This window comes from Mus caroli, unplaced genomic scaffold (genome assembly GCF_978045245.1).
Source record: "Mus caroli unplaced genomic scaffold, Mus_caroli_1 scaffold_13, whole genome shotgun sequence".
NCBI classification, from domain to species: Eukaryota; Metazoa; Chordata; class Mammalia; order Rodentia; family Muridae; genus Mus; species Mus caroli.
Genome location: NW_028227268.1, coordinates 101,872,034 through 101,899,467, shown reverse-complemented (window position 1 = coordinate 101,899,467; position 27,434 = coordinate 101,872,034). Strand labels below are relative to the sequence as shown.

Below are 27,434 nucleotides of genomic sequence, written 5' to 3'. Positions count from 1 at the left end.
AGAGAAAGAGAGAAGAAAGGCTAGAGAGTAATAGGGAGAGAGAGAGGAAGAGAGAGGAGAAAGGAGAGGAGAGAAGAGAGGAGAGTAAGGGGAGTAAGAACAAGAGAGCAAGAGAGAGCAAGAGCAAGAAATTGTACAATCAATGAATTGTTCCATGTGTAGTACAATTTGAGGGTAATAACATCAGTTTTGAACAGCAATTATTTAATCTAGATAGACATTATGTTTACCTCATATCATGTAACTTTCCCCAAGTCCATCAGCTACTTGGCTTTGGCAAGAGAGTTCATCTGTAGCTGGAAGACTGCTTTCTGTGGTTCAGTGCATGTCTCGGGAGTCTTCAGTCAGATGAGGTTTTTGGAGGAAGGCAGCTTTGTTGTCTGTAGGTCTCAGGAGATGGCACTGGCTCGGGTGGATCTGTGGCAGTAGGTACTATGTGGAGACAGACCTGTAGAGTAATTGTAACAGAAGAGCAAAACACCAGTAAAGTATGTCTGCATAGGGTGGATAGCAAAAGTTATGCCTGCAATGGTTTGCTTAGAAGCACATCATGGTCCGTTTATGGCTGAGGAAGAAAATATCATGTTAATTGTGTATCTGGGGTAGGCAGATAACAGTTTGTCTCTAAAAGGAAACTGGTTGGTAAGGATTGGATGATTTTTGAACCATAAAGGAAATTTTAAATAAGTTGAAAAAAAAATTTTGGACATATATCATGAATACTAGAGAGAAAATAAAAACTTAAATAAAGAAGCAAGAAAATTTTGGGTTGAAAAGCATGACTTAGGTGTTCCTGTAGGGGGAGCATAGCTTCTGGTGCAGTTTTCACGGGCTTAGCTGGAGGTGGGGGGAGGGGTACATTGTACCCTGCAGTTAACTTCCCCCTTTGTTTTTTCTAGAAAAGCAGAAGGTGAAAGTTTAACATATAGGGTTAAGTGAAAGGCTTTTTAGCTAAGGTGGCTGTCTGGCACGGTGGCACATCACCTCCACCCGCCCACGCAGCGCTTCTGCAGGCTGCCTTGTTTGCCGGCCCACCACCTCATTTGAGCCGGCCCACCCGCCAACCTTTCTTTGTCTCCTGTGCTCAGGTCAGGGCCTGGGTCCATTGGTCGCTCACATGCAGGACTATGGCAGGGAGGGAGGGACAGAGCTCAGAGCACCACTGCCATTTGAGGAGGCAGAGAGTTTAGAGCAGGTGCTGCCGCTGTGTGTGTGTCACTGATCAAAGCCAAGGGGCTGCAGAGCCTGAGAGTGAGAGACAGGAAGAGCTGGGAGGAAGCTGGCCAGGAATACTGTGGGGGGAGGGGGAAGGGGGAGAGACAGAGAGAGAGAGAGAGAGAGAGAGAGAGAGAGAGAGAGAGAGAGACAGAGAGACAGAGAGACAGAGAGACACACAGAGAGACAGAGACAGGCCTAGCTTTGAACTAGATTACTCACAGTCTTGGGAAACTTGGGAGATCTCATGTAGGTCTCTGTCTTCTTTAGCTGGTTCTGTCTCACATGGATGGTGTAACCATCATCTGCTACCATCTGTGGGAACTAAGAAGGGGAACTGGGAAGGAGGGAAAAGGGAGGATAGCCCATGTCTGGCCAGAGTTCCTCCTATGCTCTGGGCAGGTGGACGAGGGAGGGCTGCCAGACGCTTTCCACTCGACCCCGGGTGGGCATCTAAGCCACTGACCCCATTTGATGGGGGCGGACAAGGGGCAGCCACTGACCGGGGGCCCTGGAACGACACCCTGTAGCCCCAGGGTTATGAGAGAGAGGGCCGAGGGAGCAGTAACTTCGACAGGAGCCAGTTTCAGGAGACATTAGAGAACTCTTTCAGTCTCATGTAGGTGAATTATCACCACCGGGTCCCAGGGTTCAACATTAGCTCGACTGGAGACCAGACTGTCTGTGCCTAGCCCAATGCCCCACAAACCGTAATTTAGACAGGGCAAAATCAAATGGTACAAACAACATAATGCTCACTGTCTGAGAATTGCTCACAAAGAGGTTAGGATCATCTTCTGGGCTCTGCCCATGGTAGTGCATACCTTCTGTCTTCTAGGCCCCATCTGGCTTTATTTTATTGTTGGTGTTGTTTCTGTTGGCCATTACATGGCACCGGGATCTCTAAAAGGGCTGGGGTCCCTCTCCTGGGTAACCCTGTTACATATTGCCACCCCTTCATGCCTTTCAAGCCTGGGTGACTCTTACATTATAAAGTTTGATTGACAGCACGAGGCACATCTTGTATATACACACATGTAGGTACATACAGCTTTAATACGTTATTAAACAAGCATTATTTTAAAATCCTATCTTTCATATAAACCTTGTTTTTATGATTTAGTATTCAGGACAGGAATTATCATACAAAAATCCATCCTAATCCAAAATAAACTTGAGACGTGTTGTTGCCTCTTTGGTTGGTTTATACCATGTGACCACCTTTAATCAAGCTGTTGGTGAAGTCACATGGCATCCACTCTCTCCAATAGTACCAAAGCCAGCCACATGGATGCCTCCATACTGATGAGGGATAGCAGCTAAGATGTCCCTCATGTTGCTTATATCCCAATATGCCACCTGGTTCCTTAAAGATAACCTATGTGTAGATTTTTAATGATCAATTTCCAGTGTTAAGAGTTTTACATTAACATTTTTTTGTTACAGATTTTTAAACCATACCCAATAAACTTACACAGATCTGGAGATATATAGAATGTTCACGTTATAGTCTTACAAATCTTGAGATAAGGTTTATATCTTAGCAGAAATTTTAGGCAGTTAAATGTAACCAGTAGTCTATATCTTGGGGGGATGTTTTGCTTTGCTCTCTTTTTCACTGCCACAAAACCAGTTGGCCTGCCTGACACAGGAAGTTGGGAGTTAAATAAGCATGCTTGGGTGTGGAGGAGGGAGAACTATAACCCAACTCAGCCAGTTTTTCAGTAAAGTAGAACAGCATAAAACAACTTTAATATTATTCACACCCCAAAGTCATTTTAATCCCTGTTAACCCAGTGACCAGTAAGTTCAGAGATAAACTCTGAGCCCTAACCATCAAAGCAGCCATGGCAAGCAGCATCAGCTGTGGTGGCTGACAGCTGGCAGGTGGCAGTGGCAGAGATAGTCAGAAGAAAACCAATGAACCCAAAGCATAGAAAGCTCACATACTCAAAGGAGACCAGTCAGAAACAAAACATTGTGTCTGCCGTCATTCATGCATTCAACTGAGCCTGACCCATTTCTGTCTCAGCTCTCATGTTTGCAACAAAACTTATGAGTACACCAGAAAGCACAGACCCAACTACACCCAAAACAGACAAATTTCCAAACAGCCAGAGCCAGGTGGGCAGATGATGACTCACTTTTTGCCCTGGACTGGAAAGTATTGGGTCTTCCTGAACCCCTCCATGTCACTGATTGTGATACCAAAGAACAAAACCAGATGTCACAGAAAATTACAGTGACTTACCAGGGGAGAACTCTGTAGATCAGTAGTTCTCAACGTTCCTAATGCTGTGACCCTTTAATGCAGTTCCTCATGTTGTGGTGACCCCCAGCCATATAATTATTTTCATTGTTACTTCATGAGTGTAATTTTGCTATTGTCATGAATTCATTTAAATATCTGGTATACAGGATGTCTTTTTGTTGTTACAAATTGAACATGATTAAAGCAAAATGATTAGTCATAAAAACAATGAAATTATATATTGCAAAATATTTCTTTCTAATTACAAACAAATCAGATTTAATCTTGAAGGATGGTGTAGCATGGGTGACAGTCTTAATATAACCACAGACAAATTTGTTGTGGATGATGATCTTCATTGTGTGCTGGGAAAGAATTTCTGATCTGGTGTGGAAGAAGCAATCCCAACCTTCCCATTGCCTTGGCTTTTTATGCATACTGTCGACAATAGCAATAGTGAGGAATACCCAAAATTACAATTCACAGACCGTATGAAGCCCAAGAAGAAGAAAGACCAAAGTGTGGATGCTTCAGTGCTACTTAGAAGGGGGACAAAATACTCACAGGAGGAAATATGGGGACAGCGTGTGGAGCAGAAATTGAAGGAAAGGCCAGAGACTGCTCCACCTGGGTACCCATCCCATATATAGTCATCAAACTGGACACTATTGTGGATGCTGGGAAATGCTTACTGACTGGAGCCTTATATATGGCTGTCTCTTGAGAGGCTCTGCCAGAACCTGACAAATACAGAGGCGGATGTTCGCAGCCAACTATTGGACTGAGTGTGGGGGTCCCCGATGGAGGAGTTAGAGAAGGGACTGAAGGAGCTGAGGGGGTTTGGAGTCCCATGGGGGGAGGAACAGTGTTAACCAGCCAGACCCCTTGGAGCTCCCGGGGACTGGACCACCAACCAAAAAATACATATGGAGTTACCCATGGCTCTGGCCACATATGTGGCAGAGAATGGCTTTGTTGGGCATCAGTGGGAGGAGAGGCCTTTGGGCTGAGGGTGTCTGATACCCCAGTGTAGGGAAATGTAGGGTGAGAAGACAGTAGTGGGTGGGGAGGCAGTAGGAGGGGAGATGTGATAGGAGGTTTCTAGGGGGGAGACCTGGAAGGGGAGAACATTTGAAATAGAAATCAAGAAAATATCCAATTAAAAAAAAAAAAAGAGGAAAAATGAAAACAATCAGCAAGCCATATAAGCAGGGAAGCAGGGAAGTGTCAATCATCAGGCTCCGAATGAATGAATTTGCCCTTCAGTTCAGACAGTACATTGTGCCCTGTCAGCTAAGCAACTGAGATCATAAATACTTTCTGTCACAGGAGCTAGAGGTATCTTGGGGACACTTTATAATACAGAGGAATTCACTTGTTACAGAAGAAAAGTTTGCCTGGATAGGTAGCTGGCTCTTCAAGCTATTTAGAATGTATTCTTTTAAATATATTCAGAGTATTTGTATCGGTTGTACAGATAAGAGCTGTAGCCCATTCCAGTGGCAGGTACCATGGAAGAAGTAACAAACAATAGGAATATATTGTACACAACTTTACATGTTTAGAAGTCAACTTAGGGGGCTGCCGTTTGACCTAGGAAGGACCTACTTCCTGGTTCACAGACAGCCTGAAATTTTGTTGTGTGTCTTTTCATATAGAAGGGGTTTGGGAGTTCTTTGGGAGTATCTTCTATAACCCTATAATACTGTTTATGAGTACTGCTCTCATGGTTATCCAGCCACCCCAAAGCCACTGCTTCCCAATATTATCACCTTGGACACTAGGAGTCCAATGTATGAATTTAGTAGAATATTAAATATTTAGGTTGTAGAGATAATTTAGTGGTTAACAGCACTGGCTGCTCTTCCAAAGGATCTGAGTTCAATTCCCCATAACCACAGCTCACAACTGTCTATAACTTCAGTTCCAGGGGATCTGGCTGGCACCCTCACACACACATACAAGCAGACAGAATACCAATGTACATAAAATTTTTAAAAAGTAAGTAAAATCATTAAAAAATAAAATTGGAAAAGACTAATTAAAAAAAGAATATAAATATTCAGTTTGTTACAATAAAAGTGAAAATTTAATGTAACAGGACAAATAATTGTCAACAAAAATGAACAATAAAGAATTCTGTTCTATTCCTATTTTATTTATGTTTGAATTGGGAACCAATGTTAACTTTCACTAAATACTCTTCTATGCCTATTCAAATGCTATGATTTGCTATATAATATTAAGTATATTTATGGAAAAAATATATCCTGATTACACATTCTCCTTCCTCTTCTCCTCCCACTGCCCCCATCCTCTACCCTCCCCCCCCTCCAATCTGGTCTCCTTCCTTTCTGTCTCTCATTAGAAAACAAACAGGCTTCTATAGGATGAGATAAACCAAAGAGGAGGAAAAGAGACCAAGAGAAGGCACAAAAAATGACTTACTCATTCATATGCCCAGGAATCCTATAACAATACTAAACTGGAAGCCATAAAATCTGTTCAGAGGACCTAGTGAGTGCCGAGCCATGCAGTCCTTGTGCACGATGTTCCAGTCTCTGTGAGTTCATATGAGTTTTGGTCATATTGATTCAGAGGGCCTTTTTTTCTTGGCGTCCTCCATCCCCTCTGGTTTTCTTTCTGTCTCCCTTTCTGCAGTGTTATCTGAGCTCCAAGGAGGGATTTGATAGAGATATCTCATTTAGGGTTGAGTGTTCTAAGGTCTCTTACTCTCTGCATAATGCCTGGATGTGGGCCTCTGTATTTCTTCTCATCTGTTCTAGGATGAAGCTTCTTTGATGATGGCTAAGCAGGGCACAGATCTTTGAGTATAGCAGAAGGTCATTAGGAGTCATTTTATTTCTACATAAAGCTTTTCTTTAAAATAATAGTATTTGGTTTTATCCTAGGTCCCTTTGCAATCTAGTCTCAGGTTCTCAGTCATCCAAACAGTGTCAGGTATGGGTTCCATCCCATGGAACAGGCTTTAAGTCAACTCAGATATTGGTTGGTTGCTCCCACAAGAGTTGTGCCAGCATTGCACTATTGTGCCTTTCAGGTACACCATTGTTGATCAAAGAGTTTGTGGCTGGGTTGGTGTTTCTGTTTTGGTAGTGTACTTTTTGTAGAGTACCTTCCTGTTCAAAGATTGTAGAGTGTAATGAGAAAGGTTTTATGTTGTTATCAGCTGGACTTCTCCATGATCTGTGAATTGTGTATGTGTAGCCTTCAGCAATGATATCTTCCTGTCAGTTTGTGGACAGCGACCAATAGACTTGACAACAGCATGAGTTGTTTTGGATTCCCGTGAGACCCTTTTGACTAACAACGCAATTAGATATAACATATTCCCAGGACTGGGAGGTTCATGTGGTGACAAGAAGCAGCCAGTTGGGGCTCTATCTCCCCCATTATTTGTTGATTTATTTAATTAATTACCTTTTTAAATCTATCTATCTATCTATCTATCTATCTATCTATCTATCTGAGCTTCTACTGTACTAGGTTTCCATACTATTCCTCAAATGCCCCATAATTTTAGGTATCTATCTCTGTACCCTCCCTTTACCCTACCTCTTGATCCCTTCCAGTGCCCCCACTTAATAACTATTCTATTTCCCTTTCCTGACAATATTTGCCTCAGTTTGTGTTTTATTTATATATTTCCACTTTGAGTTCTTGAGCTGTTTTATTTATTTTTTCCACTGTTTGTATTTTTATAGAGGGTTCCCCTCTTAATTGTTTATTGTCATTTTCATGTGAGTTTGGATGTATATCAAAGTATCTGCATGCCCTCTCCCTATCTTCATTTGGATATGTTGCCAAGTCACTTAGAGCTAGTTTTTCTACCAAAGGAAACCAAGCATATGATATTTCTTTAATTCTGATTTAACATTGGCAGTAAGGTATTGTTGAGTTAATAGCAAGTTCTGGTTAAAACCTTCACTATAATAAACATACACATTATTGTAAGATATGTACATTTTTAAAAAACTTAAATGTAAACAGTTGTCATAAGAACTTGGGAGATATAATGAATTTATATACATTATATGGTTTGTTTTCTTTGAAGAAATAGCAGGTTCTGAAAATGGGTATATGGTTTCTGTTTCTTTAGTGACTGAGATCATGTTACCATCCAGGAGTAACTTTCTGCCTACTTCTCCCCTCCTGGACATGGCTTTGTTTTGTTTGCTATACTGTGATGGAATTGCATGTTGTTCTCCTTACACCCTCCCTCACTAAGGTAGGTCTTCTTCAAGGACAGGTACCTGAGAGTTTTCATATCTTGAGTTAGGTGCCTACCAAGGTGGCTTAGCTGTTGGTATTTAGTAGACTAATCAACTATGTGTTAGACTAAACTGTAAGTAATTAAAAGATGAAGCGATACCCATAAAACTGATAACTTTTTGTTTCTCCTTACCTGCTACTGAAGTCAGACTCATAACTTTATGGCTATTGAATACAACCGAGGGAAACTGACATGCACTGAGTGGTTGTCAGTTGCCACAGAGTTCCAAAGATGTTCACTGTTTCCGCTTTGGAAATGGTATGGAGTATGGGTTCTAAAGCATAGGATGTTTTTATTGATCATTGTTGGGGTTTTAGGTCAAAACATGATCATAATAGTTTCCTAACTTCATTAGGAAATTCTTAGCATTTGTAAGCCCTGATGATGTATGCCTGTGTTAAATCTGTTAAGGTGAAATTGATCTCTTCTAGGGAACATTGTGGTTATTCATAGGCATTCATTTCAGTAAGAAAAGACTGTTCTTTTCTAAGTTATCTAATTTAGTTCCCTATTCAACTCATGAAACAAAATACTAAAAGTTTTATTTAAGTAAGAATTCTGTGACAAACCATTAGTAAAAACAATCAACCAATTAGGGAAGAAACAGAAGAAAGATCCAGGCGTAATATTAAAAGATTCACTGCAGAATTCTTAAGAGAATTTAGGGTTTGTTTGCATTTCCTTAAGAAATCGTCACAGAGACTGATGGGCCAGCAAGTTAATGAGAGCTGCTACCAAACAAGGGTAGTTAAAGATAAGAAAACTTTTTTGATGTAATAATTTAATTTACCAGTTAGGTGTGAAATAATTATAATTTACATTGGAGCTTTTAAGAAATATTTCGACTCTTTGAGAATTTCATATCATATATTTTGATCATATTCACCATCCCTCAACTTCTCCCAGATTCATCTCCACCTTCTGTCTCAGCTAATAGAACCCAAATTGTGTTATGCAAGTGTTCTTGAGCAGGGGGTGCCCTTGGAGAGTGCCATCCATGTACTTAAGGAGAACTGACCAGCCTTTCTCTCTTAGCAACGGTCACATGCCAATTCTATTTTATTTGTAGTCCATCTGTGATATTTGCTGTGCAAATAATAGTGAAAATTCTCAGTGCCTAAAAATACCAGTTCTAATCACATAATTCAATTACATTATTTATAAACAAGCTAGTTAAAACCGTCTGTAAATAGAGACATACTTTACTTTCTCCAGGCGCTTTCTAAGAAAAATAAAAGTAGGTAGAGAATCCTGTTTTCCATTTCCTATATATTTTAAATTTAATTCTTTGAGAATTTCATACATGTAATACAATGTATTTTGGTTATATCCACCTTTCTACATACCACCTTTAACTGCTCTCTGATCACCTTCACATCCCCTCCTGACTCCATGTTTCTTATTATTATTGCTACGCAAAGTTAGTGCATGACATTCAGAGGGAGTTGGAGTAGAAGGAATACCACACAGGGAACTGTGGAGAGGACTTCCGGTCCGATGGCTCCTAGCAAGCTGATGGATCTTTGCTCCCTCCTCTACTGTTTTTGTTCGTGCATTAAGGGGTTTAGGGTATAATTACATATACAAGAAGATTCTTGGGAAAAAGTCCCATTCCATGGAAAAATGTTTTTATACACACTGCACGCACGCACGCACACGCCCACACAGCAAGTAGTTTCAGAGGTTTAGCTCCTGTGAGGGTTGAATAAAATAATGGTTATAAAGTGCACTCAGCAGTATCTGCAAATGCTACCCACCCTTGGCCCCAGTGTATTAGCAGAGTTCTTTATCTTCCAAGTCTGACAGGAGCCACAGGAAAAAAGTTTTAAAGTTTGTGTGTGTGTGTGAAGCGAAAGATTTCAAAGTATACAACTATCAAGTTGCATGAGCTACCCCCCTTTTTATAAGAAGCGCATCTTTCAACAGCTACTAAGGTTTGTGTTTTAGAGGAGGGGTTGGCCATCTGTCATCGAAGTGTTGACAAGTGAAACTGACAAGGTTGAGTTGGTGCAGCTGCGGGGCACTTCAGTACTTCCCAGTGTCTCTCCTATTTGTAGAGAAAGGCTTTCTGTATTTCTTTCATTTTTTTCTCACTTTGATTTATATACTTTTTAAAACAGTAATTCTGAATTGACAAATTACTTCAGTATTTAAGCGTTGGTTTAGATAAGAGCTTTCAGTGTTCTCTTGTCTTTAACTGAGCCTTAAGAACTATTTCTGAATTTTAATTTATTTTCTCTTCAAAGCCACATTCTCTCTATGTATTCAAGTATAATGTAAAATTATATTTATAGTTATAATTTAGAATGAATTACCATTATCATATAACAAACATTTCTATTTTGTCTTTTTATTGTTGTGATTAAAGTACAGCCTTGAAAACCACTAGTAAGTCCTTACTTTTGAAGTTGAGAAAGGTGGGTACGGGAGTTGGCTGCTGGTGGGAGGTTATTGTTCTTCCCTTGCTGCCATTTGCTTATGCAAGCATCCTTTTTGTCTTCCAAACATGCCCAAAGTAAACTTTACCGATAATTTTGCAAGGTCATGGAAAAGAAGCACTTGAGCTAGAATAATAGAAAACTGTGTGTAGCAAAATATTTAAAATGAGCACCAGCAAACAAGATGTTTGTATTAATAGGAGCCCAGAAAATGGCTGTGCAAAGGTCAGCACTGATCTTTAAATATTAGTGAAATTTAATTTGGTGCATGTAATGAGTAGAAAGAAGAGAAGGCAGGCTTCAGCGAAGAAGCCATTGATAAATTGTCTAAATGTCAAAACTGCTTACCATGTGGAAAATGTTAAATTGACAAGATATATTTAACTAAGTGAATTAAACAGTTTGAAGAATGCTCTAGAGAAATATTTTCCAAATTTAAGTACAACAGGAGACTTAGAAAGTTTTTTTTTTTTTTTTTTTTTTTAATTTGGCCACAGTTTATTTCATGGAAGTAAATGGAGTCCTTCTTTTCCTTCAAGGAATAGAGTTTCCTTTGCTCTCTTTCAGTAAGACTGGTGTACGGATTTCTGAGCACTTAGAAAGGGATCACTGTCTGCTTCATCCAGAAATAGCAAATGACCTGCTCTTGCAGCAGTAAAGAAACCATCCCTGGCTGGGGGCCTGATCTTTTTGGCACTTTGCAGGCTATTAGCTGAATGGAGTTCAGAGAGCTGGGTCATGACCAATTCTTTAAAAGAGAAACTGTATTTTCTCATTGTCTTCATGTATAAGGCTTATAAAACTTAAGTGATAATTATCTCCAATGTTTGTAATGTCATTAGTATACGATGGGAAAAAGAATGTTGGGCATAAGATAGGAATGGGCAATTCTTGGAGGAAACGGAGTTATTTGAAATATGTGAAACTATGCTTGATCATATTAATGAATAAGAAAATAAAACCTACAAGTAAAAGAATATATATATATTTTTCACTTATCAGATTGAAACAGTGTACAACTTTGACAGTGCTTCAAAGTGTTAAGGATGGGGGTGGGGAGAGGAAGTCCTGAGTTGAGTGACAGTTTTATATGATACAATCATTATGGATGGAACCACAGCATAAAGTGTTAGTATGTCTTTTCATGGTACGATTATTTGCAAGGCACATGTTAGAAACGTGTTGCTGTTTAGTAAGGGAATGGTGAAGTCAGTTATGATCACGTTCAATGGAACATGAGTATCCTTTCTGGGCTGATCAGTGAAAAGCAGCAAAATAGATGTACAGTAAAACATTGGTTTACAAAGCCCTAAAACAAGTCAGGCATGAGTGTGCACATGTGAGTGCACCAAGGGATTCTGAAAGGACACACGGCACTGCATGCTATGCTCAGGCTCCTTTCAGAGTGGGAGGAGCTTCTTGTTTACAGGTGGTGCTTGCTTTTAGAACACAATGAATACTGGAGGTGGTCGTTTCAGGTTCCATCTCCCCACTGTTGGGCATTTCTGCTAATGTCATCTCCATGGGCTTCTGGGAGCCTCCCACATTTCTGGGTCTTTCTAGTGGCTAACACCTACCTCCCTTTTCTCCTTTTCCCCTTCCCCCCCCCTTCACTGCTGAATATTTCTATTCGTTTTTCCTGGCCCTCTAGGCTTCTCACCTGTCTCTTCTCATACCTGATCCTACCCCTCCTTTCCTCCTCCCCCTCCCACCCAGGCCCCTCCCTTTTTTGCCTCCTGTGATTATTTTGTTCCCCTTCTAAGTGGGATTGAAGCATGTACACTTGGGCCTTCCTTCTTGTTAAGCTTCATATGGTCTGTGAGCTGTATCATGGGTATTCTGAACTTTTTGGCTAATATCCATTTATCAGTGAGTTCATATCATGCATGTCCTTTTGGATCTGAGTTACTTCACTCAGGATGATATTTTCTTTTCTTTTACTCTTTTTTCTTTTTCTTTTTTTTCTTTTTCTTTTCCTTTTTCTTTTTCTTTTTCTCCCCTCCCCTAAGTGATTTTATTGCTTGTGCACACAATAGCATTTATGCCACTAGAACAGAGGCTGCGGTCTTCAGGTAGAACTGTTTCCAATTATCTGAAGAACTTCCAGATTGATTTCCAGAGTGGTTGTACAATCCCACCAGCAAGGGAGGAGCGTTCCTCTTTTTCCACATCCTCACCAGCATGTGCTGCTTGATCTTGAGTTTTGTTTTGTTTTTTAATCTTAGCCATTCTGATTAGTGTTAGGTGGAATCTCAGAATTGTTCCTGTCTAAAGGAAATGCAGGGACAAAAAATGCAGCAGAGACTGAATGAAAGGTCATCCAGAGGCCACCCCACCTTGAGATGCATCACATCCACAGACACCAAACCCCAATTCGATTACTGATGCCATGATGTGCTTGCAGACAGGAGCCCGCATGGCTGTCCTCCAAGAGGCTCTACAAGCACCTGACTCAAACAGATGCAGATACTCATAGCCAACCATTGGACTGAGCCTGGGAACACCATGGAAGAGTTAGAGGAAAGACTGAAGGAGCTGAAGGGGTGACAATCCCATAGGAAGAACAACAGTATCAACTAGCCATTCTCCTCAGAGCTCCCAGGGACTAAGCCCCCAACCAAAGAGCTTGTATGGGCTGATCCAAGGTTCCCTGCTACATATGTAGCAGAGGACTGCCTTGTCTCTGCCTTGTCAGTGGGAGGGGATGCACTTGGTCCTGTGGAGGCTTGTTGCCCCAGAGAAGGGGGATTCTAGAAGGGTAAAGTGGGAATGTGTAGGTGCGTGAGAGAGCACACTCTTAGAGGCAAAGGGGAGGAGATATGGGGTAGGGAGCTCATGAAGGGGGGTACCTTGGAAAGGGGACAACATTTGAAGTGTAAATAAATAAAATAATTAATTTTAAAAAGAAGAAAGAGGAAAGAAAATTATTTTCCTTTCAATATTTTATGAGCCAGAGAAAGGAATTTTGAAGGGTACTTAAACTCAGAAAATACTACATTGGCCTTTTTGGTCACTTGTACACCTATATCAGCCCTGCTTTAAGACAACTTCTCATGTAAAATTATGTGCATTTATTGGATAGAAGTTGGAGGAAAAATGCTTAACAATAGCACATAAAGAGCCATTATTCAGAGCTGTTTTGAGCTATGATACCAGGCAGTTTAAGAAAAAGTTCACAGTGTAACATGCATCAAATAATTGCTACTGTTTACTTTAATGATCTGTGAAGTTACATGTTTATGTAAACATAATATAGGAGTTAAGATGATGACATTGTTGACAGAGTCTGACCATGAGGAATCAATGATATAAAAATAAGAGAATGGCACTGAGTTTTCTGTTTCTTATCACACGTGTACACACACACACACACACACACACACACACACACACATTCACAATTGTGAGCTGCCATGTGGGTTCTGGGTCCTTTGGAAGAGCATCCACTTGGCCATTGCACCAGCTCTCCAGCCCCTCCCCAAACAGGACTTACTCAGATAATGTAGGCTGTGTCAGTTGACAGTGAAACTAATTAGGTAAGAAGTGTTTCTAGTACTGTTTGATCTACTTTTATATTGCTTCTACCATTCAAGTACTTAATAATGTGTACTAAATTTAAAGTTTCAGAGATAAAAGCGTTGGCGATTTTGCACCTCTGTGCATCCATGGGGAGGCCAGAAGACAACCTTAAGAGCTGTCCATCTTGTTTTATGAGACAAGGTTGACCTGGGGCACAACAATTACAATACAGTGTTTGGTCAGGAAGCCTCAGAGATCTGCCTGTCTTTCCTTCCCCAGTTCTTGGATTATAATCATGTGTCAGCATGTCAGAAGTTTTACATGGGTTCTGGGGATTGAACTCAGATTCTCATGCTTGTAGGGTAAACATTTCACTAATTGAGCTTTCATCTCCTTAGCCCCAAGTATTTATTACCTTTTGACCCTTTTGGGATACTTGGAGTAGGAGCTCATTATTAAGCAAATATGCCTTTGCCATTTAAGTCTAAAATGAGCCTTCCAAAAAGATCTGGAAATTTATATGCTATCCTGATTTTATGTAACTTTGACAGAGCACTGGTTGAAATAGCTTGAAGGAGGAAGGATTTATTTGGCTTACAACTTCAGGAGATATAAGCCCACTGTGGCAGGAAAAGCATGGTAGTGAGGCAGCCCCATCCATAACTCTGGGAGTGCAGGTTGTTCACATTCTGGTAGATTAGGAAGTAAAGAGCTCCTGACAAGAATTGGAGGCAGGTACAACTTTAAAGTTCTCCTACTGCGGTCTGTTCACCAGCTAGGCCTCAAAGCTTCATAACTTCCTTTAAAAAGGTCCACTTGTTGAGGAACATCTGTTTTACAGCACACGAGTCTGTGAGAGATAGTCTGCATTCAGTGCATGCTAAAGGACAACAGTTTTAACACAGGAAGTATCTAGATACACCTTAAATAATAATTTGAAACATTAGAGGGGAATATCACCAAGGCAGGTAGTTTATCACTTGATAACTGCTGCTTGAATAAAATTAAAGGATAAAATCCTCACATTATAGGTAGCTAGTTATGTAATGCTCATTTATAATGCTCAGCCCTTCTCATCTTCAAAGCATTGTACAACACTAATTAATGCTTACAACATCCTTGCAAATGTAGGTCAATATCATTATCCCTGTTTGTGCATGTGGGGAAATTGAGGCAGAGAGGCTAAATGATTTGGGTGAATTTATCATAGTAGGATTAGAATAAAGGCATGTTTGGCCCAGGGCCCAGAAATCAGAACAGTGGAACCACACCCTTTTGTAGCAGGCTTAATTCTGTGCCCTTGATAAAACATGATTTCCTATTAAATCATATTGAGATCATCTCTGCATTCAAATTCAAAGCTAGCAAGTTTGATCACAATATAACTCCCCGCACATGCCTTACTTTCATAGCATTCCTGACTCACTATTAATTAAATTATTTTTTCCATGATTATCTTGTAAAATAATCCCAATATTTATCTCCATGTTTTTCATCTGGAATTTCACTCAGTGACCTTCACTTTGCAGTTCGTAAATTTTAAGTGGTGCTTATAATTCTGGGTTTGTGTTTTTTTTTTTTTTTTCCCTAGCTGGTCAGACATGCTATGTAGATGGTTCTCTCTCAGTCTCCCATTGTTTCCAGAATTCCACTATTTTTTTTAAACATGGGCAAATCTCACTCCTCTTAGACTCCCCTTTGCTGTGGTATTTTAGTTCAGCTCTTTCTTGTGAGATAAGGTAAGCCAATAGGAACTGGTCTGGGTAAGGGGTTTCTGGGAAGCGAGTGTGGCTAAGAATAGTATGCATGAGTCCTTTGCTGTGGTAAAGCGTGTGGTCACAACCTAAGTTCATGCTGATGGGAGAGCTAAAGGGTAACAAGACACCAAGTAGCAAGGGCAGTGGTTAGGAAAACTAAGTGTGTGGACTTAGTGGTTGAACCAGTTACTACAGTGGTCGATGATGGTTCTGGGCCCATTTACAGAGCTTGAGATGAGGAGGCAAGCCTGCTCCCCTGGGCTTTGTGGAAGCATAACATCTTGGCAGCCATCTGCTTTTTGTCACTTCCATAATTATGAGTGCCCAGGGCCTGTTATCTTTCTGCAAGATCCCTTCCTTCCTTCCTTCCTTCCTTCCTTCCTTCCTTCCTTCCTTCCTTCCTTCCTTCCTTCCTTCCCTCCCTCCCTCCCTCCCACCTTCCCTCCCTCCTTCCTTCATCCTCTCCTTCCTTGCTTTCCTCCTTCCCTCTCTCCATCTCTCTCTCTTACATTCCAGCTACTACCACTCCAATTCAAGTGCTTGCTGCTTGCTACTTCAGTTGTCTTTCTAACAGGCCCCTCATGTATCCACACATCCTCCTCTCTTCTTGTTTGCCATCTCTCCAGGTAATATTGCAATGATTATAACCTGAAACATTTCATTATTTTACTATTTAGCCACTGTTTAGTAAGCATAAGTCCAAATTCTGAAATTTGACATTCAAAGACATCCTTTGTTTAGCCTGATTTATCTGTGCTACCTGCTCACTAAATCAAGAGTGTAAGAATAAATGTAATTAAGCCTGCATTTTTCTAATTCTTTATGTGTTCTGCTCCTTCATTATTTTTAACCTGTATTTCCCTCATGCACCAGTCCTCTACCAGTCCTCAAATACTTTATATGATTATTTCTTTAGCTGGGTCTGATGGTGTATACTTTTGATCCCAGCACTCAGGAGGCAGAAGCAGGTAGAACATTGTGAGTTTGAGCTCAGTCTGTCTGCATAGAAAGTTCAAGGACCAGAGCAGGATGGCTACATAGTGAAACCTAGTTTCTAAAATAATTAATAATAATTATTATTATTAATAATAATAATAAAGAGCAATAATAACTTCTTTACCAAACGATTCCATCTACTTGGCATCTGGATCGTTTTGTTTATTTTGCTAAAGTGGCATATATTGCAGATTTAATATTCCACAGTGGTTTTGTGTGCTATGGCAGATTAAATACTGTTTGATAATTGAGACGCTGTATCTGAGATAAGTGCTCTTTATGGTCAGTTATTTAGATGCAATTAGTCTCTGTGATCTCAAATGAGCAGTGCTCCTTAGTAGTCCAGTGCACTAAATTAGCCCAAGTTTGAGGTCTTATTATTTTGAGACTCCCCTGCCCTTTTGCATAAACTTTGCTTGTTTTGTTCAGTGTTGAAAGTTTTTGGAAAAAAATCGTGGTAATATGTCTATGATCAGATATGTTCATGAATACACCTAACAAGTGTTTAATGATACTCTGTGCTAATAATATTAGAGAAGTAATTATATGGTAACACACTGAATTTTATGTAATCGAAAAATAATTATGATTGTAACAATGCAGCGAACCAGTGTTTTATGTAAATTTCTACTATTAAGTTATCGTTCTTTTTAAATATTTTCAATTAGATACCTCAAGGAAATATATGATAAGTAGCAAGTGTATGTTCCTGAGAAAGATCCCCTCAGGCCCCTGAAGTATTCAGCTACTATACATCCATTTTAAATGTCTCCTTGGCGCCATGGTGTCGTAGCACTGTTTTTTTCTTGCTTCATTATTTTTCTGCTATCATGTTTTACATTAGAGTTTTATTTGCCCTGAAGCTTTCTTTCCTCCTCAGAGCAGTCAAAATAGCTGGCTTCAGAAGACAGGTAACTGCAGAACTGCTTTGGCAGGAGACAAGTATTTTGCAATTTAGTAAGTGTAAGTAGTCTCTACGTCTCAAATATATATTCATTTTCCAAGAGAACATTCCTGGAAGCATGCTGCTAAGAGATTTCTATTCTGAATGTTATTGTGGATAGTAATAATTCTAATGTACCGAGATGGAGGCAAGTGATGGGAAACCTGCCTGCAGACACAGGAGCTCTGGAGGATGGAGTAGGAAGTTAAGAGGATTTTCTTACCTGCCTGTCCTCATGTACTCAATGTCCCTGCTCCCACCAGCTCTTCCTCAGATGAGCACCACCTTAAAGTTAAATCACACTGTCTATCTAGTCATGAAGACTAAATGTTTGAGTTACAAAATGGTCTTCTGCGACAACAGAAACGGACTGTATTGTATAATTGAAATAAACAGAGTACAATGTTAAAGATACTTAAAAATGAGTGAAAATTTAAATTATGGTTGTCATTTCTTCTGTTATTTTTGAGTCATTATTTTCAAGATCCTGTATTTTTTGCTTGACACAGCTAGTTTTGTTCTGGTCCTGGGTCCCCCTGAGAAACACACAAGGACACTAAGTGGACTAGAGTTTCTCAGCTTGGGGGCCCCCTGTTTGACTGTTCTTTCAATTCCTCCAAAATACAGAGTGCTTCTGAAATTCTTTTCTTTCCTACTTCAAAACAGCTATTTATGTACTAATATAATATTTGGATGGAACAAGCTCAGTCTTGATCACTTCCTCCAGGCAGATTTTTCATACCAGGAAATTACCAGCATTCTTTTTTCACTGGTGGCATTCCTGAGTAAGATGCAAGATGTTTTAAACGTGTTTAAAAAACCTGTATGGGTTTAAAGATGCCAAGGCTCTTGGAGGTTAAAGGAAGGTACTAATTTGGTCTCTTTCTTCCCTTCCCATCTAGTTATATTGGAGATTTTATTGAAGTCATTTTATTTACTTCATTTATTTACTCTTCAATTTTTTACAGTTTTCCTGGCATATCATTGAATTTCAAGGAAAAAAAAAAGGATGAATACCCACACATGGCTGTTACTCTCCCTCTCTCCTTTGATGCAAAGCCCCACTTAAGTGGGGGATTCACATGATTGTGCCGTGTGTTTATGAGGGAGTCTAATTGTGGCCTCCCTGATCATTTTCTCTTTATCTGCTTCACTTATATGTACTTCAGCTTCTTGCTGCATCCTTTCCCAAATGCTGTGGATCTCTCCTTGACTTATATCTGCTTTTTACTGGGCACAGATCCTCTTCTGTCTTGCATGGCGTACTTTTCTCTGAGTAAGGAGCCCTGTGGCTCCATGCTGCTTGCTTAGTCTGGACACCACATCTGCAGCAGCACATGTGCAGACCGTTAACCCTCACTACAGCCTGATATGATCCTGGGTGCTGAACTGGTGCTGTGGCCAGAGGTTGTACTGACTCTGCAAGTTGCCCTGTGGGAAATGCAAAGAATGAGCTGGTTTGCCCTTGACATCTTTGCTCTCTACAAAGCTCATGTTGTCTTTTCTCCCAATTCCATAATATTATTTTATGACTTCCAAATTTAAAAATATGTAACATATAGCATACATATGTTCATATATGCATATGTATGTATATATATATACACACATATATACATGTATATGTGTACACATATATATGTAATGCTCCAATATGTACTGCTACTAAGAATGTCTTCTACCCTCCATTTTGTTATCAGGAGAAAGCTGTGGCATGTTTATTTCTACTGAATTGACTTAAAACAGAATTCCAGGTATTGTTTCCTTTTAGTATGTAAGTAAAACGATAGTCTTTAATCTGTAAACTTTTGTCTTGTAATAGCTTATAGTCTTTATGCAACTAGGCAGATTAATCAGCCTTGCCTTTGCCCACATTTCTATAAATTATTGTTATTGGCATTTGAATAAACTCTAAAGTGAGGAAAAGGGGTTTTATTTTGTAATATAGTTTACAAGTTGGTGACAACTAATACTCAGTGTCAGAGGAGTATGTACCTGCTTCATCACATCCTTGTTCAACACAATGAAATGCCAGTCTGTTTGTGTGTGGTAATTCATATGTCCTCTCTTGTGTATGGTCTTCTTTATATAAGGATGCTTTTCCCTCATAAACCCCCTTTTCTGTTTAGTACTTACTCATTAAGTCGTCAGTATGCAGGAGACTTCAGCATCTGGTTACCACAGGGTAGATACTGAGATAAAGATATTGAGGGGTCCTTTGCTTCATTAACTGCCTTTGAAGATATTTTGATGCAAGAAGGAAATAAATTTAAGATCATGTCAAAAATTACTACAGCCTGCTTTCCTTCTTATCCCTTCTTTGCTTGTTTGCCCCCTCCCTCCCCACTCCCTGCCTGCCTGCCTCCCTCTCTGTGTGTATTGTGCATGGTGCTTGCATGCAAGTGTGTAGGTGTGTAGGCCTGTGCATAAGCCCAGGCAGGACCAAGAGGGCTCTTCTTTTCTCCTCTGATCTGGGACAGGGCTCTCAGTGAACCGGAAGCTCACCAGTTGGCCAGTGAGCTCTTGGAACCTACCTGTCTCCATTCCAATGCTAGGAGCACAGGCATGGACAACCATGCTGGTTTTGTTTGTGTGCTGGGGATTCACACTTATGTTTTCATGCTTGCAGCACTACACTGCGCTGCCAATGGAGTCACCTTCCTAGCTCTCTTTCCTACTCATTTCAATTTTATCATTGCTTACCTTTCCACCTATATCTACCGCTGACTTTTGGAGCACGCCATCCTTTTCATCAAACTACCATATACACTCCTGTGCTTCTTTTTTTTTTCTTCAATTTTTTTATTAGATATTTTCTTCATTTACATTTCAAATGCTATCCCAAAAGTCCCCTATACCCTTCCGTTGCCCAGCTCCCCTACCCACCCACTCCCACTTCCTGGCCCCGGTGTTCCCCTGTACTGGGGCATATAAAGTTTGCAAGACCAAGGGGCCTCTCTTCCCAATGATGGCCGACTAGGCCATCTTCTGCTACATATGCAGCTAGAGACACGAGCTCTGGGGGTACTGGTTAGTTCATATTGTTGTTCCACCTATAGGGTTGCAGACCCCTTCAGCTCCTTGGGTACTTTCTCTAGCTCCTCCATTGGGGGCCCTGTGTTCCATCCAATAGATGACTGTGAACATCCACTTCTGTATTTGCCAGGCACTGGCCTAGCTTCACACGAGACAGCTATATCAGGGTCCTTTCTGCAAAATCTTGCTGGCATATGCAATAGTGTCTGGGTTTGGTGGCTGATTATGGGATGGATCCCTGAGTGGGTCAGTCTCTGGATGGTCCATCCTTTCATTTTAACTCCAAACTTTGTCTCTGTAACTCCTTCCATGGGTATTTTGTTCCCTATTCTAAGGAGGAATGAAGTATGCATAGGTTGGTCTTCCTTCTTCTTGATTTTCTTGTGTTTTGCAAATTGTATCTTGGGTATTCTAAGATTCTGGGCTAATATCCACTTATCAGTGAGTGCATATCAAGTGACTTCTTTTGTGATTGGGTTACCTCACACAGGATGATATCCTTCAGACACATCCATTTGCCCAAGAATTTCATAAATTCATTGTTTTTAATAGCTGAGTAGTACTCCATTGTATAAATATACCACATTTTCTGTATCCATTCCTCTGTTGAGGGACATCTGGGTTCTTTCCAGCTTCTGGCTATTATAAATAAGGCTATGAACATAGTGGAGCATGTGTCTTTCTTACCAGCTGGAACATCTTCTGGGTATATGCCCAGGAGAGGTATTGCGGGATCCTCCTATAGTACTATGTCCAATTTTCTGAGGAAATGCCAGACTGACTTCCAGAGTGGTTGTACAAGCTTGCAATCCCACCAACAATGGAGGAGTGTTCTTCTTTCTCCACATCCTTGCCAGCATCTGCTGTCACCTGAATTTTTGATCTTAGCCATTCTGACTGGTGTGAGGCTTCACTGAGTTAGAAAGGTCAATCTGCAAATTCATCTGGAATAACAAAAAACCTAGGATAGCAAAAACTATTCCCAAGGATAAAAGAACCTCTGGTGGAATCACCATGCCTGACCTCAAGCTGTACTACAGAGCAATTGTGATAAAAACTGTATGCTACTGGTACAGTGACAGACAGGTAGATCAATGGAATAGAATTGAAGACCCAGAAATGAACTCACCCACCTATGGTCACTTGATCTTTGACAAGGGAGCTAAAACCATCCAGTGGAAAAAAGACAGCATTTTCAACAAATGGTGCTGGCTCAACTGGCGGTTATCATGTAGAAGAATGGGAATTGATCCATTCTTATCTCCTTGTACAAAACTCCTGTGCTTCTGTACACACCAATACTCCTACAGAACACTGGTAGAGCCTGTGGAGGGAGCCTGAGCAGGTTTCAAGTTTGCCTTCACCAGCAGATGGCTGTGTGACCTCAGTTCCACATTGTAGTCCTGTGATTGCCACAAATAACTAGGAGGATAAAATGAGTTGAGATATGCATGTTTAGAACAAAGATTTAGTGTTATCCACCACTACCACTATCTCCTCCTCTTCTTCCTCCTCTCTTCCTTCTCCTTCTCTTTCTCATCCTTCTCTTCCTCCTCGTCCATCATCATCATCATGAAACTATTGAGATCCTGTGCTTCTCTTGAAGACCTATGGGAAAATTTCAACCTCTGAGGTTTCTCACAGTTCTGCTGTTGAGGCAGAATTGGGTCCCACTTTTAAGTAATCACATTTTTCATTTTTCCTCTTTAGTGCACGGAACATAGTGTCTGTTTGCAGAACACATGTTTCTTGATGGTTGTGATTATATCCTCGTTCTGTGGAGGTGAAGCGAGGGCAAGGGAAGTTTCTATTAAGTCTAAAATTACTTTGGGTTATTACCCATATGAATAATGTGGGAAATGTTTTAGTCACTCCTAATGTTAAAGGAGCTGAAGAGTCCTTGCATCTGTTAAAAGTAGTCTTAAAATAGTTTCACATTTGTTTTCTAGGTTTATTTCTAGGTTTATTTGTAGTTTCTAAAATGTACTTAGTTTAAATTGATATTTATATTTCTAATATATATCATATGCTATATGAATTTCTAATCAAATATTGGAAAGTTATATAAATTTATTTTAATACTTTTAAAATGTGAACTTTTTCCAGAGTCTCACTATCCTTCTCCTAATCAGCCCAAATTGATGAGGTCTTATAAGATTTTTTTTAAAGCATCAATAGTGTATGTTACTTGTCCCTGCTCCTAAACTTAGGAAGAAATTCAGGATGTATATTTAACTATTCTGCTTTTTAAAATATGCTTGGATTGTCTATCATAATATGCATCTTACTATATGAATAGTAATGAAGTTTTATACAGTTTGCGTTTAAGTAACTGTACCTCATATGATAGTAACTATACACCATTTACCTTGCATATTCCATTGTAGTAGTCTGTTTATGTGTAGGGTATCTAAAATATTTACTTCATATATTAAAACGTATGTGCCTGTACTCAGTAACCACATAGAAGACCTACTTCTCCTAAAACTTATGTCTTAGAAGATGTTCATACACTAAATAATTCTAAGTATGTGTAGAGCTGTAATCAAACATATGATATTGAACACACAAATATAGATAGTCTCTTTACCACATCCCTCAATGTGACGACATAGTAAATTCAGGAAAAGAAGTATATTTTTCTTTTTCTAGAGCTTATTTCTGTATGGTTAACTGAATAAATGAAAATGTGTTTAATCTAATGGACCATATCCCAAATATTATTTTTAAAAGGGGTTTAGATTATAGTTGACAATATAAAATAGTTAATTGGTACTCCTTTCCTCCCTAATTACTTTGAACAGGACAGAGATTTCCTCTGCTGTCAGATGTCTTTCTGCTTGACTGAACTACACCTGTGGTCTCTGAAAAGCACCTTACACATTGCGGGTAAGTGAGCTCTGGTTAGGCCTCTTCAGTCTCTTATGCTCTGTCACAAGAACTGGCAAAGCTGGGGCCTGGGCTTGCCATATAGACTTGGAGTCTCTCTTTTCATCCTCAGTGAAAACCTGGGTAATGAAAAAGCTTCCTTTAAATACCCCTATTAATTTATTTTTTGGCCTGAGTTATGAAATAAATCTTACTAATCTACTAGCTCATCCTAAAGATACATACCTTCAGTTTTTAAAATTGGGCTTGTTCAACTGGTATATGGTCATACAATTTTGCAGGCTAGCTCATAAAAATACATTTCTGTTTGATATTAAAAACATTTTAAATATGTACCTGAGATGTAGGTTTATGTTCTTTGTGTTTTGTATGTGTTTCTTGAGTGGAAATAATATAATTTTGTTTTAACAATGTTTATTAATACTATAGGCTAAGATATATTTTATTAGAAAACAACTTATAAAAATACTCTTCTATTTCAATTATCCAGAGTAATATTTTTAGAAATACATTTTTACTTACATTACTTTTATATCTTATAAAGTACTTTTTAAAAAATATTGAATGTACAATAACATGAATATAATGTTTCAGTTTTTCCTTAAGGTATATAGAGATGGAATTTCTAGTTTAAAATTTGATACATATTTTCTTCTTCCCAAAACCCTTTTAAAATAAGATTAACTGAATTAAAATAAAGATGCATAAATGCACTATACTTGAGATTAGGAAAAGGACACCAGCAATCAGACACCTTTTGCCTGGAGAAGAGAATTCCAGTGACAGCCATTATAGACGAGAACTTTGGGAGGGTGCAGAAACTTGAGGAGTATGCATTGCAGAAGATGAGGATGTGGCACCAGGCTGACAGCCAAGGGGATGCACGCCTGCAGAAAGGAATGAGACACCTCCATGATGTGGAAATACTTAATTAAGGAGGCTCCAAACCCTAGACACCAAAGCCACTGGAGGAAGACCTGCTGAACTGAAAGCAGAGGAATTGAAGCTGATGTGTTGATGATTGAGGTCTTCTTCATCACCCTCGCTTCCGAGGATGTTTTCTGACCTGTATATTTGCCAAGAAAGAAGGAGCTTGGAAATAGAATCCTTTCCTGGGGTTACTGCCCGACCTCCCAGAAGAAAACATCTACACTGATGTTTTAGTGGTCTTGTGCAAATCACTCTGGCCCCTGGCTGGTCAATGAAGCCTACTGAGTGAAACCTGTTCCGGGTTGGAAGGCATCAGGAGATGTCCAGAGCATCACTTCTGAGAGAGCTGGGGAATCATCAGACACCTGATCGTTTCTACAGGAAAGAAGACAGTAATAAAAAGAAAACAGGTGAAAGGGGTTCTGGAAAAACAAAGATGAAGTAGGAAAGGGAAAGAAAATAAAACTAAGGAAAGGGCTGGATTCACGAAGCAAAATCCAAATACAGATGCTAAGAAATGCTGAACTGATCTCCTTTAAAATTGAATGTATATCACAAGAAACAAACTTTAACATTAGAAGTGAAAAACTGTCTCAGAAAATATTTTTCTTGTGTTTCATATGCAGATGCTTCTTGTCAGACAGAAGGAATCTCATTGCTTCTACAACTGTAGTTACCCAGTCAGTCCCTCTTAGATATTCATTGTGAATTCCTGGGTCCACTCTCCCTATGTGGACACCCTCACTCCATGTGATCCTAGCACAAGTTAGATGACCTCCTTGTCTTGCTCATCTCCACACCAGGCTGTTACCCCCAGTGTATATGCTTTGTGCCTGCAGAGGCTATAACAGATTGCACCATCTGATTACTGCATGGGCATCTTCCTCATCCAGCCCTGGTCCTTCTTGAACAGGTCTTCCTGTGTGGATTCCCTTGTCTCACTTACGTTCAGTCTCACTTAGCCAGGCCACTAAGGCCAGATTTGTGCATGGAATTCAAGGTCCCTTAAGATCTTCCTAGTCCTATGTTAGAGTCGTAAATATATTGATGTAGGAAATGTTATTGTAATTATAAGCTATGGGTTTTAATAGGAAATATTGCTTGCATATGTAATGTCTGCAGCTCTTAACTCATAGCTTTAAATAACAAGAAACTTTTAAAATTGAAGTGTAGCATATGTACTGAAAAGTGTACAGTTTGTAAGAGTATGCTGTGAACTATCAAAAAGTGAGCACACTCCTGAAATCACTGCTCAGCCTAACAAATTATTGTAAGTACTCAAGGGGCCTCAGTCTCTTAGTCTTTGGTAGACGTTTTCCATCTAACTGACATCCAATTGCACTCTTTAAAATTATGTCTTAATTTCACAATTAATAAAAATATAGCTTTAGTATATGAGTATTGAGTATCGAGTATATCAAGTACACATGACTGTTACTTCTTTGCAGACTTAATTATAGCAGTTTTACTTAATGTTTTTCTTTTGGTTTTATCACTCAGTTTGAAGAAGTTTGGAGACAATCAGTCACTAGGGGGCAGCCTGTACTGCTTCACTTCATAAGAGACAGTTGTAGCCTCCTTATGTTAGTAACTGAGAATTATTTTTGCATGGAAGAAAACAAGTGTTACTTCAATAAAAGAGATATTTTATTATTCATAGACACAGGAAAATTATTCTGTTCTCTTGTTTAAATTGCAAGAACAGAATCCCTTGGTTAAACCAATCTCAACATCTGCGGAGTCTCACTTGTGTCTTACCTAGCCCAGCAGAGCGTCTGAATTTGAATAGGTTTGGAAGCCTTTTGACTCTAAACAAGTTTCGGATAAAAAATTATCCACAGCTCCCAGTAATCCCTCCTTTCTTCTTGCAGATTTCCTCCCAAATGCTATAGGATAGGAACTAGATTTCTGAGCTAAATTGGAGGAAAGCAAGCCACAGCTCGGAATCCAACAGCTAGGGCATTTTCTTCCATCCACTGACTTCATTTGGCATTGCTTAGTGGCAGTTCCTTTTGGTAGCGCCCTGTGAAAAATATCAGAGGAAGTGTGAAAGAGAAAACTTGGTCTTCCTTGATTTCAGTTCTTTACTAATCCCCCCCATGCCATTCTAGTTCTGTGTGGTTCCTTCTGCCATTCTGATTTTCTCATTAGATCGATAAAGTTTCCAGTTTCTGCATATCCCTAGAATAGATGAACCCGTGTCCAGATGCTTTTGAGCTATTTTATTTCTAGTAACATAAGGAGGCTGTTTCTGTGCCTCTCCCCACAGGCCCCTCTGATATAGTATGATTTGGCTTCTTACTCTCCAGAACTTTTACCATAATTTAATGTTCTTTCTTTCTCTCTATAGATAGAGACATCGGCGTCTACCAGTACTATGACAAGAAAGATCCATCAGGTAAAGTACTCACCTATTCTACTTCACTCGTTTTATAAATGAGATGTTCCTAGAAATGGAGTAGAACATTAAAAACTCTGTGTTTATGAGCTTTAGATAAATTCTAAACTTTTAAGAGCAGTACTTCAGCAGTACTTTTTTTTAAAGAGAAAAATGCTAAGATTAATATCTGATCAATCAAAAATAAAGCAGTACTGAGAAAATGTTGTAGAAGAACGTGGGCATTTTCATTTTGTTGCTGATCAGGCTGATAACAGGACAGTCTCTTCACATTTATTTATTGGTGCCCCAGCAGAGGGCATTGTTAATGCATTGGTCCCGTGATGCTGGCCTCCCGGATCCTCACCTGATATCTGAAATAGACATTTCTGAGTGAATGATCAATTTTCTTTATCTGATTAATCCTGTTAATCCCAGAAGTTTTATGATGGGCCAAAAGGTCTCCTAGCTAGAGTTACTTCCTGTTCTGTTCTTCGTTGAAGTGGAGGCTGTGTGAGCACCCTGTGTGCTTAGCATGGCAGTTAATAGGCTGACTTCAGAGCTCTGATGACAGATGCATCGGCTTCTCTTCTGGGCTCCGTTGCAGTTCCCTTTCCTGTTTGATGAGATTGGAAGCTCAGAATATTGGCCCACCTGTTGTGCTGTATAAGCCTTTTCACTGCACAGTAAGGAAATGGCTTCTATGGCATGCAAGCACACATTGTGACATTCTCTCTCAACTGTCCTTTTTAAAGCTTAGCATCATGTATTAATCTCAGTGTCTGCAAC

General features: G+C 39.7%; 1 protein-coding gene across 4 annotated transcripts in view; it reads left to right on the top strand.

Moving 5' to 3' along the window:
- Positions 1 to 27,434, top strand: part of Wdpcp (WD repeat containing planar cell polarity effector) — a 363,888-nt gene that overhangs the window by 73,439 nt on the left and 263,015 nt on the right. The window contains exons 2-5 of one of the 4 annotated variants that reach the window (XM_085829087.1): positions 7,587 to 7,715; positions 19,114 to 19,167; positions 23,254 to 23,338; positions 26,619 to 26,666. In XM_085829087.1, coding sequence (XP_085685213.1) covers positions 23,278 to 23,338; positions 26,619 to 26,666 — 109 coding nt within the window. In that variant the 5' untranslated portion in view covers positions 7,587 to 7,715; positions 19,114 to 19,167; positions 23,254 to 23,277. The remainder of the gene's footprint in view (positions 1 to 7,586; positions 7,716 to 19,113; positions 19,168 to 23,253; positions 23,339 to 26,618; positions 26,667 to 27,434) is intronic. The other 3 variants (XM_021175452.3, XM_029483315.2, XM_021175454.3) reach the window with 3 other exon arrangements.